This window comes from Vipera berus (genome assembly GCF_964194415.1).
Source record: "Vipera berus genome assembly, chromosome: 1".
NCBI lineage: Eukaryota > Metazoa > Chordata > Lepidosauria > Squamata > Viperidae > Vipera > Vipera berus.
In genome coordinates, this window is record NC_138202.1 from 114,716,098 (window position 1) to 114,732,995 (window position 16,898).

The 16,898-nt window shown below is 35.7% G+C and overlaps 1 protein-coding gene across 1 annotated transcript in view; it reads left to right on the forward strand.

Moving 5' to 3' along the window:
• Nucleotides 1-1,913: 1,913 nt before the first annotated feature.
• The window catches only part of LOC308670486 (acyl-CoA (8-3)-desaturase-like), a gene marked incomplete at both ends in the record, with an annotated part of 46,977 nt that continues 31,992 nt past the window's right edge, over nt 1,914-16,898 (forward strand). The window contains 3 exons of the mRNA XM_081332018.1: nt 1,914-2,156; nt 13,734-13,844; nt 16,041-16,238. Coding sequence (XP_081188144.1) covers nt 1,914-2,156; nt 13,734-13,844; nt 16,041-16,238 — 552 coding nt within the window. The remainder of the gene's footprint in view (nt 2,157-13,733; nt 13,845-16,040; nt 16,239-16,898) is intronic.

The following is a 16,898-nucleotide window of genomic DNA, read 5'->3' on the forward strand; positions in this document are numbered from 1 at the left end:
ATGATGTAAGTGAAAAAAAAGTTTGAATTGTAAAGATAAATTCAGTTTGAAAAAATTTAGGAATGATTGAAATATTGAAAGAAAATTAGGCTTAAGAAGTTTGAAAAAAGTATATATAGTGATTTAACAAATCAACTTTTACAAATAGAAGTGAAGTATAAATTGATTTAAAAAGATGTTATAGGTGGATGTTATGATAGATAATATCTATCATGGTAGTATAGTATTTTTATAATATATGAAATATGAAAATACTGGGATGATATATTTAAATGGAAAATTTAGATACTTATAAGTTAATTACCAAGAAAATTATGATAAGAAAGAATTGTCTGAATATTAAGGAGAAATTTAGCTTAAACAAGATTTATGAAAATAAGATGCATGGTGAATCAATAAGATGACTTTTACGAAAATAATATGTTGATAAGGAAAAAAATGCTATATATGGACACTATTATTGTTGGTATAAATATAGAAGAAAATATTTATTTTAATCATTTTTATATAGAAAATATAAAATATCAAAAATTATATTTGTTTAATGTTGAAGAAGGAGAATACTACTGGGAGAAGAGAAGATCAAGGAAATATATTATTAATTGATATACTAATTATGGAAATATAAAAATTATTACTGATTGTTAATTATTATGGATTGTATATCTATCTGAAAAAAATTATGAACCAAGACAACAGGCTATACAGCAGGCACTAAGGTTGTTATTGTAAAAAATCAATAAAGCCTTTACAAAAAGAAAAAGGAGAGTTCTAGTTCTGCCTTAGGCACAAAGCCAGCTGAGTAACCTTGGGACAGTCACTCTATCCCAGTGCTAGGAAACAAGCAATGGGAAATCATTTCTGAAATATTGCCAATAAAATTTGTCCAGTCAGGCACCGGGATTTGAATGACACACACACACACACACAAAAGAACATCTTCCTTGTATAATGTGATTAAAAATCTGTTTGGGATGTGTAAAGCTCTTAAGTTCAATCCATTTATTAGTGATCCATCCCTGTCAGCTCCCCATGACAGACTAACACTACCAGTAGGACGTGAAATTTGTCACTGTAATGCTTTGACAAATGAAAAGCTTTTTTCAGATTTTGCCAGTCTCCTTTTTCTGCATAGAAATTCTCAACCTGTGACATTCCAGGGACGAAGAGGAGGCAGAAAGAGAAGAACCAACTCTGAATCACAAGTCAGGCTGTTCTCCAAAATGAATACTGGCACAACTGATTTTGGCCCCATCACTACAGTTGGGGAAGTCAAGCTTTACAGACACCCCTCCCCCCATGGATCTGGATTGCAGGAGCATTTCTTTCCCTCTTCTCCGTCCCAAACTTTTCAAATACTTTTCTAAGAGGTGTGCGCATCCTCCATCCGTGGTGCGAACATGCGAAGTAAGCACGATGATATTCAGGAAGAGCTTAACTTCAGACTGAATCGCAGATTGGCATTTGATCGAATTGCCTCCCGTGACTGCGGGGCTAAAGAATTGGGGCGATCTTGCTTCTTGATGAAATCAGTCAAAATAGAGGCTCCACAGAGAGCCTCCAAAACTTGTTTCCCAGTTTACTGAAATCAAACGAAGGGACCTTAATTCTTATCCTTTTGCTTGCGAAGAAATAGGATTTCTATGGAACCAATAAAAGGAATTTGCTCCTCTTACTGCAGAAAAAGCTGCCAGCCGCCAACTCCTCTTTCGGACTCGAAATTCCGAACTTCCCAGGTTCGGCCGAGTTGGCTCCGCGTTTGTTCTCCACGAGAGCAGCGGCAATGAAACTTTGTCGGCCAATCGGAGAGGGAGAAGGGGGAAATCTCTCTCGCCAGGACCCGCCCAGTCCGCCCTCCCGGTGGTGCTGAAAAGGACAGTGCCAAGTTCCCCAAAGGCTCAGTCGGGAGGGTGATGGCTTCCCAGCAAGGAGAAACCGGGGTCAGGCAGAGGAGGGAGGCTGATCCCGCGGCCGATCTCTCCGGTCCTTCGCGGTGGTTTACCTGGGACGAGATCGGGCTGCGCACTGGCCAGGGAGACCCGCCACAGGAGCGCTGGCTGGTGATTGACAGGAAAGTCTATGACATCAGCCGGTTCTACAGGAGGCACCCAGGGGGTTCTCGGGTCATCGCAAGTTACGCAGGGCAGGACGCCACGGTAAGGCGCGCGGCAGGGGGCGAGACGGAGAATCGGGTGTTTCCAATACCTTGCACCTTTCTTCGTGTCAACGCTGGATTCCTTTTCTAGCTGTTGTTACTTCTTTTTTTAGCTTATTTCATTTATATTGCACTAAGATATATGTAAGGATAAATCCATCTGTGATGCCAGATATGGATTTCTTCCTTTCCTTTTGAAAACATTTTTTTTTATTCCTTCTTTCTAACATATTCTAATCCAATTTAATCTAATCACTGATTTTCTCCATGACAAGATTGATTTTTTTTGGTGGGGGGGGGAAATACCTTTTTTTTCACCTTGCAAAATTTGAACTTCAGTTTAAGTACTAATAGATGATGGTCTGAACTACAATCAGCCCCAGGAAGTGTTTTAACAGATGCAACTGAACTTTTCCAGTGTTGCTGGCATACAATGATTTCGAATGTTGTGCATTTGGTGCTGTCCATTTATACGATGTTGCTTGTATTGAATAAACCATGTGTTCATTATGCTGAGATGGTTTTCCTGACAAAATTGCACTAGGCACTTCCATTTCCCTAGCTAGCCCAAACTTGTCTACTATTCTTGAAACTTCTCCTTGGTCTACTTTTGTATTGAAATCACCCATAATACTGTATACAAAAGATCCTTTTTGAAAGCACATTGAAGCTCACTTTTAAAAAGTTCAATTTTATCATTTGAGCCTACGGTTGGAGCATAGATTCTCAACACATTTAGCCACTTGTTTGCTTACGTCTGATATTGTTTCCAGAAAAATAAACCATAAACTTGTCTGATTTGAACTGATCACTCCCATGTCCAGTATAACTCACTGACACCAAGGATGCCTATATTCACCCTAATCATTTCTCTTTTTACAATTTTAAGCTTCCCAAGGGACATGCCGCTAACATTTCATGATCCAATTTTTTTTGTATAGATTTTATTAGTTTTTATAGGATTAGAAATAAGGATTGGGATTTGGCTTAGGGTTAGGATTAGGGTTAGGGTTAGGGTTGGGATTGGGGTTTTTCCAAATAACATTCTCAATATTTAGCAAACAGCATAATGTCTGGCTTCATGTGTTTAACAAACAATAATAGATATAGTTTATTATCATAAACAACATGTTAATTAATCACTCAATAGCCTTCTTTTTGCTAATATATATTCGAAATTGCATATCACATTTCTTTCTCTCTAGCTTGTTATCCCATGTTCTAAAGTACACTGAATCTTCTTTCTCTTTAATCTTTAAAGTCAATTTATCCATTTCTGCACACTCTAGAATTGCCAGTTTACGTTGTCAAATGCTTTCTGTGCATCCAGGAATATTAGCGCCATCTGTTTCCCTGAATGAATTTCATAATACTCTAACACATCAAGAATGATTCTTAAATTATTTTTTATCTGTCTTTTAGGTAGGAAACCATTTTGGTCTGTGAATAAATTCGATCACAATTTTCTTTAGCCTTTCTGCCATTATTGAAGTGAAGATTTTGTAATCTACATTTAATAGTTATATTGGTCTATAATTTTTTATTTGTGTTAAATCAGAGTCCTCTTTAGGTATTAAAGTAATATTGGCTTTAGTCCATGTATTTGGTGTTTTAGCCTTTCGTTACATAGTTCTTTCAGGATTGGACTTAATACATCTTGTAGTGATTTATAAAACACTGCAGGTAATCCATCTGGGCCAGGAGTCTTATCCTTTTTTTTGCCTTTTTATAGCCTCTATAATCTCCATCACTGATATTTTTCCATTTAATACATTTCAAATATTCTCTGGAATTTTTGGTAAGTCTGCTTTTTTAAGTACTGCTGTATTTTTTTCTTTTGGAATTTCCTTATAAAGTATCTCATAATAATCTTTAATATTTTTTTTAATTGTATCATTTTGAAACTGTAATTCACCCTTTGGATCTTGCAGCTTGTTTATCAATTTTTTCTCTTTTTCTTTTTTCAGTCTATATGCTAACCATCTCCCTGGCTTGTTGGCATTTTCAAAGAAGTTTTGTTTATCCCTTTTAATCTGTTGAGCCATTATTTCCATCTCGGCTAGATTTAATTTATGTTTTATTATCTCCATTTGTTTCTTATGAATTTTCTTTTGTGGATCTATTTGTAATTCTGATTCTAACTTTCTAAATTCTTCCTTCAACTTCAACTGTAGTTGTTTCTTTTCTTTATACTTTTTAGTGATATAAGTTATAGCCAACCCTCTGAAATATGCTTTAGCCAGATCCCACACATTTTGAAGCAATGTTTCTTCTTTCTTGTTTATCTTGAAGAAAAAATCCATTTCCTTTGTTGCTAGTTGTAAAAAATCTAATATTTTTATATAGTTTTTGGTAAAATTGTTCTTGTTTATCATTTAGTGCATATATTGCTACCATCAGTATCTGTTTTGATCCTTTATTATTTCCACCATTAATATTCTCCCCTCTTCATCTGTGTAGATTTGTTTGGGGTTCATTGTTTCTTTAATGTATAAAGCTGTTTCTCTTTTCTTTTGAAGTGCTAATGCAAAGTGAAATTTACTAATTTTCAGTTGTTGTAACAACTTATAATGTTGTCTCTTAATGTGTGTTTCTTGAAGACAAATTATATCCATTTTTTAATTTTTGTAATCGTGTAAAGATTTTTCTCCTTTTTGAAGGAGAATTTAGTCCATTTATATTCATTGACAAAATCCCACTCTCCTCCATCTCTTTCAGTTATATCTAGGTCTTAATTTTCTAGTCGATCTTACCTGTCTCTGATCTCTTGGTCTTGCTCCTTCTTCTGTATATGTGTTTTTAATTTCTTCCTCCTGTCTTGGTTTGACTGCTCCTTCTACTGCCATTTCTTCCTGTTTCTTTGCTTCTCTCTTTGTACCAAAATCAGGGTCACCTCTTTCCAAAAATGCTCTATGGTTGTCGAAGAATTTCATGGCTTTAAGTGGTGTGTCCAGTCAATATCTTTTCACATCCCAGTAAATTAAAATCTCTTCTGGAATCAGCCATCTGAAATTCACTCCTTTTTGAATTAAATTCCTAGTTAGAAACTGGTATTCTCTTTGGAATTCTTTATTCTTCTAGGAATTTGTTTGAGGACTACAATTTCTTTTTCCTTGAATTTCAAATGTTCATCTCTTACTCTTCTCAAAATCTCGTCTCTTGTATATCTTTTAAGAAATCTAACATGTACTTCCCTGGGGACTTTATTTCTTCTAGCATAGTTTGAGTTGACTCGATAGATCTGGTCTAATTCTCCTTCCATTTTCTGTTTCCCAGTTCCTAGTGCGTCTGCCAATCATTTGGTTATCAAGCCTAAGAGGTCTTCTTCCTTATCTTCCATTATATTTTGAAATCTTTAAAAGTATGAGGCTCTGTCCATCTCTACCTCAGCTTTTTTTTTTATTGAAAAGTTTTAAAATACATTTTTAAAACATAAACTCCCTCCCTCTCCCTCCCCCCCCCCCGACTTCCCAGAGCTGAATACAGGGTATTAACTTTATAAACTTAAGCTAAAATATGCTAACTAACTAAAAAAACACCTTAAATTCTATCACACTTTAACTCCCCTTAAACATAACTAAATTACTAACTAATAATGAATAACTAATAATACATTATATAAAACTAATACTTATTCAAATGCTAAATAAAACTTTTTAGTCCCATATTTATTCTGAATATATTCGATCCATCTTCTCCATTCCACAATATATCTCTGTTGCGATTGTTCTTTCAAATATGCTGAAATCTTTGCCATTTCTGCCAGGTTTGAAACTTTCAAAGTCCACTCTTCTATAGTAGGTAGTTCCTCCTTCTTCCAATATTGCGCTACTAAAAGTCTTGCTGCTGTAATTAAATTCACCATCAATTTAGTATCTATAACATTACAATCTGTAATAATACCCAACAGAAATAACTGTGGAGAAAACCTTATCTTTTTCTTAAATATCTTCTGCATGTTCCACCAAATTTTAATCCAAAAAGCTTTGACTTTTTTACAAGTCCACCATATATGATAATATGTTGCATCATCACAACCACACCTCCAACATTTAGGCTGGCAGTTCGGATACATACTTGCTAATTTTTTAGGATCTAAATGCCATCTATAAAACATTTTATAAAAATTCTCTCTTAAATTTTGAGCCTGTGTAAATTTTACATTTCTAACCCATATCTTTTCCCAAGTATCCATTGTTATAACCTCCTGAAAATTCTGGGCTCACTTTATCATACAATCTTTAACAAGTTCCGGTTCTGAGTCTATTTCTATCAATGCATTATATATCCTTCTTATATGTGCTTGACCTTGATCTCTAATTTGTTTTACCAAATTTCCATCAGTTATTGAAATACCAACTTTCTGATCTTCCTTCCATCTAGCTTGTAACTGCCCATACTGGAACCAAATTTGTACTATTTTCCCTTCTTTTAAAATATTATATGGCTTTAATTGCCATACATTCCTTTCCATCCTAAGAATTTCTTTATATGTAGTCACATCATGTTTAAATCCCACATTGATATTTTCTATTGCATGTTTAGGTATTGCCCAACTTGGTATTTTATAACTTAACTTGTGTCGATATTTTTTCCAAACTCGCAACAGAGCATACCTTAATATATCTGTCTTAAAAACATTATCCACCTTCTTGTCATACAATAAATATGCATGCCAACCAAATAACAAATCACAACCCTCTATATTCAATAATCTCCCTTGTGTTAAGTTAAACCAATCACTAATTGATGATAAAACATCAGCCTCATAATATAATTTAAAATTGGGCATTTTAAGACCACCTCTTTCACATACATCTTGCATTATCTTAAATTTAACTCTTGGTCTTTTCCCTGCCCAAACAAATTTATTAATACCTTTCTGCCATTCCTCCAAATTTGAATCTTTTTTAAGTATAGGTATCATTTGAAACAAAAATAAAAATTTTGGCAAGACATTCATTTTTACTGCTGCAATTCTTCCCAATAAAGATAATTGTAATTTTTTCCAACTATCTAACTCTTTTTGTGTTTTTAACCATAACAATTCATAATTATTTTTATATAATTTTACATTTGAAGCTGAAAGATATACCCCCAAATATTTAATCTTTTTAACTATTTCAAATCCAGTTAGTTCTTCTAAAACAACCTTTTGTTCTGTAGTCATATTTTTAGACAATATTTTACTTTTTTGTGTATTTATCTTAAATCCAGAAACTTTTCCATATGACAATATTATCTCCATCAAATCTACAACTGAGTAAGTCGGTTGACTTAATGTAATAACCAAGTCATCCGCAAATGCTCTCAATCTATAATCTTGATCTCTTATTTTAATTCCCTTAATTTTATTTGAGTCTTGTATCTTAATCAATAATATTTCCAATGTTAAAACAAACAACAAGGGTGACAACGGACACCCCTGTCTTGTACCCTTTTCAATATTACATGCTTCTGTCAAACTACCATTGATTATTGTTTGAGCTGTTTGCTTCTGATATATTGCCCTAATGGGTTGTAAAAAATTATCCCCAAACTCCATTTTCTCCAGTACCTTAAATAAAAATTGCTAGTCCAATTGATCAAAGGCTTTTTCAGCATCCAAAAAAATCAGCACTGCAGAGACCTGGTTATTTCTTTCCAAAAATTCCAATAAATCTACAATATGTCTCACATTATTCTTCATTTGTCTACCACTTATAAATCCTGTTTGATCACTATGAATCATTTGCTGCATTACCTTCATTAATCTGTTTGCTAAAATTTTTGCAAATATCTTATAATCAATATTTAAGAGCGATATTGGCCTATAATTTTTGGTTTGGTTAAGATCTTGATCTTCCTTCGGAATCAGCGATATAAAAGCTGTTTTCCACGATGGAGGTACTTCTCCTCTGGATTGAATTGTTCTAAATAATTCTTTTAAAGGTTCCACCATTTCTAACTGTAAATCTTTATAATAGACGGCAGTCAAACCATCTGTTCCTAGTGCTTTCCCCACCTTTAATTGTTTAATTGCTAAAATAATTTCTTCAGCATTTATCAGTTGATTCATCCCTTCCCTTTGCTCTTGTGTAAGAACAGGGATATTCACTTCTTGTAAATATCTATCTATATCTATACCTTGAATCTTGTCCCTAACATATAACGTAGAAAAGAATTCAACAAAAGCCTTTTTAATAAGATTTTGCTGAAACACTTCCTTTCCCTTATGTACTATTTTATCTATGTTACGTGACCTTTGTTTCTTCCTTAACAAATAAGCTAACCACCTACCCGGCTTATTAGCATTACAAAAAGTATTATGTTTAACATACCGTAAATTGGTTGCCACTTGATCTGCCATCAACATATTAAACTGACCTCTTAACAAAGTAATTGCCTCTTTAATCTTCTTATCAGATGGATTCAAAATTAGAGCCTTCTCTTTCCTCTTAATTTCCTCCTCTAACTCTTTTCGCTTATATTCCAATTTGTGCCTATGTTTATTATTCAAATATATTAACACTCCTCTCATATAAGCTTTACTTGCATCCCAAACCATTTCAATAGAAGTACCCTTATGCATATTTGTATTACAAAATTCTTTCATCTGTTTTTTACATTCATCCACATTTTCTTGATATCTAAACAGATTTTCATTCAGTCTCCAAGACCTCCTCTCTCCACTCTCTTTTTCCAATTCCAACCATACTGGACTATGATATGATAAAGTTCTTGGACATATCTTAATCTTCTTGATCCTAGAAAAAAAATCATTAGTAGTTAATACAAAGTCAATCCTGGAAAAGGATTGATGTCTATCAGAAAAAAAAGTAAAATCTTTTTCTCCCAAATTTCTTTCTCTCAAAACGTCTCTCAATTCCAAATCATCTTTCATCTCAAAAAAAGATTTAGGCAATCTAGCATGATTTGGTATGCTTTTGAAAAGACCTTTTTTGTCTTTCTGTGTATCCAGGATACCATTCCAATCTCCCATCAAAATACACGATTTATAATCCCATTGAAGTATCTTACTATGTAAAAGTTTATAAAATTCTCCTTGCTGTTGATTAGGAGCATATAATCCAACCAAAAGTATTTTCTTGCCTTCTATTAAAAGTTCAATTATAATATATCTTCCTTGTTTATCTGTTTCAATTAAATTAGCTGTTAAGTTCTTCTTCACATAAATGACTACTCCATTTTTCTTATCTGGAGCAGACGCACTAAACTGTATACCCAATCTAGAGTTTATCAGGTATTTTTGATCAGCTGCACGAATATGCGTTTCTTGTAAACAAATAACATCATTTTTAAATTGTTTTAAATACTGAAAAACTTTCTTTCTCTTGTGCGGGGAATTTAATCCATTAACATTCCAGGTTAGAAACTTTGTCGCCATCTTTTGTGACCTGAAGCTTTCGGAGCGCCTCTTGCAGAACCACCTGGACCTGCCTCTTTAGTTTTGCTCCTCCCACAGCTTACCTATAAGTAAATTCTTGAGATATGATTGCAGCTTTCTGTTGTTCTTGTTCTTGTCTCATTTGTCTAATTGCAGCCCTTGTCATTCTTTGTTCTTTAACCTCTTCTGTCAATGTCTGGGGCTGCTCAACTTCTACAATTAGCTGAGATTCTTTAACCATCTGCGAAGTAATTCCTTCTTCTTCTTGTTTACTCTCCATTTGAATCTGACGCTCTCCTTCTTCCTTCCTTCCTTTGAATTCTGAAGATGGCGGAGGACCTGCCTTCAATACGTTAGAATAAAAATCTCGTGCCTTCAAAACTGTATCAAGACGATATCTCGTGCCAGCAAAATTCACCACCAAGCCTACTGGTATCTCCCATCTAAACTGAAGCTGCCGTTTCTTTAATTCACCTGCCAAAAAAGCAAATTCTTTTCTTTTCCTTAAAATTCTTGGAGGAATCTCTTTCAGAAGTAAAACTTCTTGCTCAGCAACTTTAAATCTATTATTATGAAAGGCTTGGATAATCACATTTCTGATCAATCTCTTTGTAAAATAAACCACCACATTTCTAGGTAGTTTTCTTTGTCTGGCAATCCAAGAATTAACACGAAATATTTTATCTATATCCCCCATAATATCTTCCGCTTGACACTCCAAGATCGGTTCGAGGGCTTGTGCCAATAACTCTTTCAAATCTTCCTTTGGGTCCTCTTTCAATCCTCTAATCCTCAAAGCAAACTCCATATCTCTATATTGTATCATAACTACATCAACATCAATCTTTTCCGTCTTATTTTCAACTTCCAACATTTTAGTATCCAATCTCAAATTATTTTGATTCAGCTCTTCCACACAATCATCCAGGCGCTCAATACAGACTGCAAGCCCCTGAAATGCAGCTAAAATGTCTGCTCTTATTTCAGTATTCTTCTCCTAAATAAGTTCAGCTATTTCCCGGGATTGTATTTTTAAAGCATTTTGTAAACCTTTTAATGTTAATGCGGGTGCGGGTGCCACAGGAGGAGGCATCAAAGCCTGTAATAAAGAGTGCTGAACTGGTGAAGCACCAGCACTTCTAGGAACAGAAGCTTTGGTTGATTTAGAAGCCATCTTAACACCCAGTTAATTTCCGTTGCGCACTTTCCCTTTCCACACCACTTGCAACTTTTTCTTTCAAAGTAAACCAGAGTTAAAGTTCAAATACTTGCTATTTCAATATTCTCCTGCACAGCTCTGCCTGCATCCAAGTAATCCAAAGTTTAATAGTTGATTGCAGGGATAGTTTCAGCGTCCTGCTCCACTCCAAAGCCTTGGAGCAGAGGAGTCCCCAGGTCCGGAGCAAATTCAGGCTTCGGGGGGACTCTCACCCTTCAACCCCCAGAATTTAAACTCTGGGGGTCTAGGGGAGCTCTACCCCTACCTGAATGCTCACCCTCCCCTCTTCTCCCAAGGAGAGGGGTTCCGAACCTCAAAACAGCTGATCGTCGCTGTTTTAGTGGTTCCAACAGAAAGCAACGTGGCTGATGGCCGAAACGGAGCCTTGCCACCCAGAAGACCCTCTATCTCAGCTATTGAGTCTTCTAGTTCTTCAATTATTTGGATCAACTTCTGATTTTCATCTTTTAAAACTTCTAGTTTCTGGTCAACCTCAGTTGATTTATCTTCTATTTTTTGAATTCTTTGTTGATTATTTATGATGATCTGTCTAAAATTTTCAAATTGAGAATCCATATTGTTAATTTTTTTATTCATTTTATCAAAATCACTTTTCAGCTCCTCATGGTTTCTCGATGTGACCACCATGTGAGTAGCGATTGCCTCTTGAATTGCATGTAGGGTCGCTTGAGTGTATTTTTGGAAGGATTGGCCTTTTCTTGTTGGAGCATTGTATCAATTGATCTCTGATAGACTGGACTTACAAAAGCTGAAGAGGGAGCAGGAGATCCTTCCCCCCCAACTTTAGATAAGTTAGGAGCAGTCATCTATATCTTTACATCATATGTTGTAACCCACCAAGTAAGTCAAAATTTATAATCCAATAGGCTCCTAACAAATAGGAGAGGTAAACAATAAAAATAGGTAAAGGTAAAGTTTCCCCCGCACATGCGTGCTAGTCATTTCCAACTCTAGGGGCTGGTGCTCATCTCCGTTTCAAAGCTGAAGAGCCAGCACTTGTCCGAGGACATCTCTATGGTCATGCGGCCGGCATGACTAGACACCAAAGGTGCACGGAACGCTGTTACCTTCCCACTGTAGTAGTCCCTATTTTTATACTTGTATTTTTACTTGCTTTCGAACTGCTAGGTTGGCAGAAGCTGGGACAAGTAACAGGCGCTCACTCTGTTACGTGGCACTCGGGATTTGACCCACCAAACTGCCAACCTTTTGATCGACAAGCTCAGCGTCCTAACCCACTGAACCACCACGTCCCTTAAACAATAAAAATAGTAAATAGTAAAAAAGAGCAAAAGGGAAAAAAGAAAAAATAGAAGAAAAAAATTCAAAATTTGTAATGCAAAGTATTCTTTTCAGAGGGATTTCTTGTTATTCACTCTTTCAAAACAGCTTGTAAAGATTCCAGGTCAAGCTGTATTTGTAATCTAGGGATGTCCGATGACTTCAAACACAGTTTTTATTTATAATTGTGATCCATCCTGTAAGACACGGCAATCCAAAAAGAGTCTTTCTTTTCCAGCCACAATCTTTAGGACTTTAAATTCCAAGGACACCAAAATGTTTAAACTATAAGCAATGCCTAGGCATGCAGCCACGTTTTAGTCCAAACAGAGCAAACTGCATGTAGTTCTCAGTTTTGCCACTAGATGTCATTTAGACATCCTTTCCCACCATACTTTGAAAAAGTTTAAGAAGTTAAAAACCCGATGGTTTCCAAACAAGAAATAAACAAAAAATAAAAAATAAAACCGAAAGTTTTCCAAGTTATTCTTCTTTTATGCCTCAGTCAACTTCACAGTATTGTTATAAGTCAGTTTTAATTTCCCCAAAGCTTAAACCACCGCTTATAGTTCAGGAGGGAGGGGTAAGGAAAAAATCCCCCCTCCCTGGAGCTTGGGGCTTTGCTTTTGAATGCTATTTCCCAGAACCGGTATTTCCACTAGTAGAGGGATAAGGAAAGTAGTCTCACCCAGATCAGCTGTTTTGCCTTCTACTTTAAAATTCATTGTCTTTGATGATCAGCTGCTTCTGGCAGACCACATGGGTGTGGTCAGCCTTTCTTCCTGTCAGTCCTGAGGGCTCCTTTGGAACAAGCGGGCCAGCTACTGCTGGCCCGTGATCTGCAAAGTTTCACCCTTTGGCCAGTCGCCTCTACGAGGCAACGTTTGGTCCTATTGGACTCCCCAGCTGGTAGAAATTGGGCTTGGAGAACGGAGATTCATTCCCCAGTGCCCATCTTGCAGCGACGTCTCTGGAAACTCCCCATGATCCAATTTTATATAACTTTGTCCTGTGTAGGCAACCTCTTTCATCATGGGCACCACCAATTGTTGGGCTTCCTGATGGCTTTCCTCCAACAACATCATAAAAAATCTGACTACTAAAAGCTAACCCTTGCTCTTCTCCAGTAGCTTGCAGGCTACCATCCAGCCTGGAGGGTCCACTTTTGGTATCCAACCTGAGTCATACTGAGTTATTGCCATAAAGTGTTTTGGTGAGATTTTTTTGCAGGGTAATTCACCACTGCTTTCCCTAACTCTTCTCATTTTGGGGGGCTTGGGACTGGCATATGGTCAATGAATCATCTGTTATTATGGCCAGTAATAATCAAAGTAGTTTTAGCCTTCCTGTGGAGTAGATTTCTTGGTCTGATCCATCTAGTGGATCTGACAAAGGCTGTAACTTCTTGCCAGTTCTAAAACAGAGAGCAGAACAGCTGCATGCAAGTGGCTTTACTTTGAACTGTTTTCTTGAAGGAAAATAATTTCATCCTGGGTCAAACACCTCCTGGGAATTATGCCTGTGATGCCTTGAATTGGGAAGAAAAAAGATAAAAATCAAGTATAATCACTTAGCCTAAACATGTTTCTTCCAGGTTGCCTTTAAACTGTTTCTTTACTATAATATTTTTTTTCTTTTTTCTTTCTTTTTTCTTTATGCTTTGGCTTTAGGATCCTTTCACAGCCTTTCATGTTGACAAGACTCTAGTAAGGAAGCACATGGCATCACTTTTGATTGGGGAATTGGCACCTGATCAGCCCAGCTTTGAACCCAGTAAAAATGTAAGTTTGGAGACAGATAATTGAGGCAGTGGCTGATGGTGTTAAAATGCAAAACCTTAAATATTATAAGGTTTGACTCAAAGATCACTTTTGTCATTAAAATTGATCTGCTGTTAAGGGCAACAAAAGAGATTTTTATAAGGTATTCCTCAATCTTTCTGCATTGCCCTTGTACTTCACCCCAATCTCTTGGTATTTATAAAAACAGTAAAAGTCCATTTCCTTCAGCAGACTTTTTAATTATGAAGTGATCTTAGTATTTGCCATTTCATTCCCTTCAACTCTCCACCTCATTTCCCTGAAGCCCCACTTGATCCTCCCCAAATACATCTGAAGGATATCTTCACTCCTCTCATCCCCCTGTCTGCTTCCACTAAGCAAGCAGGACTCCGCAGGTGAGAATAAGACAGAGAGAAGCCAATTTGCTTCTTTAGGCTCCACATATTCAACCTGAATCCAAATAACCCCACAAGATGAGGCTTCTGTCATCTCAACAAGTCTTATCCAGGTAGCATCCAATATAGAGTGAATGTACACAGTTTTATCCTTTTCAAGCTCTGGATGCAGAGCAAACTCATTTTATGTCCCATCAGATGATCTTCTACGTGATTTTGCCAAACAAGATCTAAGGTACTTTTAAAAATGCAGCTGGGCAATAAGATTGGGCAAGTAAACCCAGTTCTTTCAGGTTGCCTTCCTCAGCCTCCAACTAATCAATCACAGCCTTAAAATTATTAAGCAGGTGGTTGCAATGCAGTCTGATAGAATCTGGAGAAAATGGTTTATCTGGATCCTTTTCAGTCAGGTTTCTGAAACAGCACTGGTCATGCCTGTGGATGGCCTGTGGTGGGAATTCTGGCCAATGGGCATCAAATGATGTGACTGTGATGAAAGTAGTAATATAGGAAAGAAATAATATAGGTGGATGCATAGATGGTACTATCCACCAGTAACAGTTCTATAAATATTTAATAATAAATTAATATTAATTAATAATCCATATTAACTATATATTTTATAACAGTAATAAAATACCACATTTAAGTGGATTTGGAATATATTACAAATGCACTCTATAAATGAAACTCTATATATACATACATACATACATACATATATATATATATATATATATATATATATATATATATATATATATATATATATATATATATATATATATATATATATATACATATATATATATGAACACCACACTCTGTATAACACAACACTGTTTTTTTTAAGAAAACTAATAAGACTAGCAATAGCACTTAGACTTATATAACAGTTCAGAGTGCTTTATAGCCCTCTCTAAGTGGTTTACAGAGTCAGCATTTTGCCCCCAACAATTTGGGTCCTCATTTTACTGACCCTGGAAAGATGGAAGGCTGAGTCACCCTTTAAGCCAGTCAGGATCAAACTCCAGGCTGTGGGAAGAATTAGCCTGCAATACTCCATTCTAATCACTGCACCACCATGTCTTCTAATAACCCTCTGATCACAAATCACTATGTGCATTGGAGGAGTCTATTAATTGTTGCCATCTTGTGGACATTCAAGAAAGCTATATCAATTTGTCCAAAAATCATTTTATTTAACACATTTTATGATTTTATCACCATATTTCTTTCTCTCTGTGTGTCAGTTTCTCCATTACAGGTAGACCTCGGTTTATGACCACAACTGAGCCCAAATTTTCTGTTGCTAAGCTAGATAGGTGTTAAGTAAATTTTGCTCCATTTTACAATCTTTCTTGCCACAGTTGTTAAGTTTATCACTGCAGTTGTTAAATTAGTAACATGGTTGTTAAGTGAATCTGGCTACCCCATTGACTTTGCTTGTCAGAAAGTTGCAAAAAATGATCACAACCGTCATAAATATGAGCCAGTTGCCAAGTTTCTGAATTTTGATCACATGATCAAGTGGGATGCTGCAACAATCATACATGTGAAAATGGTTATAAGTAACTTTGAATGGTCATTAACTGAATGATGAATGATGATCCATATGTCCCCAAAGTGGGTAGTAAATTGTCTAGCAGTTTCCTCTTAATTCCTCTAAAAAAGTTTTGGCAGGAGAAGGACGGCAATTACCACCAAGAGTTCTTGTTGTCAACTGTTGAGGCCACTGGCTAGCTATGCAGTATTCATGGAGTCAAAATACCTGCAAATTTGTTGCATTTTTCCCCCATAGAAATTATTAGTAGAAGATTTTCGGGAGCTGGTGTCCACTGTTGAAAAGATGGGGCTCTTCAAGCCAAACCAATTGTTCTTTTTCCTGACCCTTCTGCATATTTTACTGCTGGATGCTGCTGGCTGGTTTGTGTTGTGGTATTTTGGGATATCTATAACACCTCTTCTTCTTGCGACACTTTGTTTGACCCTTGCACAGGTAATTTGCTTGATTTTATTTTTAGACAAAATTAAATTTCTCATTAGATAGGATTCCTACAGCACAAGATCTTTTAACTAAATTAAAAGAAAATAATTTCTCTGTAAGGAAAATAACACCTATTCAGTTGTTTGGAATAACGAAGGTTGAGCAATTAAGCAATTCAGTTAGCAAAAATACTACTTTTATTTTGCCCAACAAATGATTCTGCCAACAATTTTATTTTATTCAAAAGGTTAAAATACAAAATAAAAAATAGTGACAAAACTAAACAAAAACATTGAAAAACATGGGATTTTTTAAAAAAGGATAAAAACATATATTATGGTTAAACACTGACAGAACTATTGCAACAATAATAGCTTCCCCCACTTGCAAAGCAGGTCCAAAATTTATATATTTATATATTTATATATTAACAGTCTATTGTTGTAATTTACTCAGAGAAAGTCTGCACAGTTTCTTATTTACCATAAATTACCCCAATCGTTATCTCTGAGCCCAGGATCAAATACCTTTCTTTGCTTGGGTTTTTAATTGGGAACTTTCCCAACAATTGCATCTCATTTTCAAAGTTAATAATTGTAAATAATTCTGCAACATCCATTGTTGAATAATTCTCCCTGACAACACAACATTCTTCTTGCCAAGAAAGTCCAG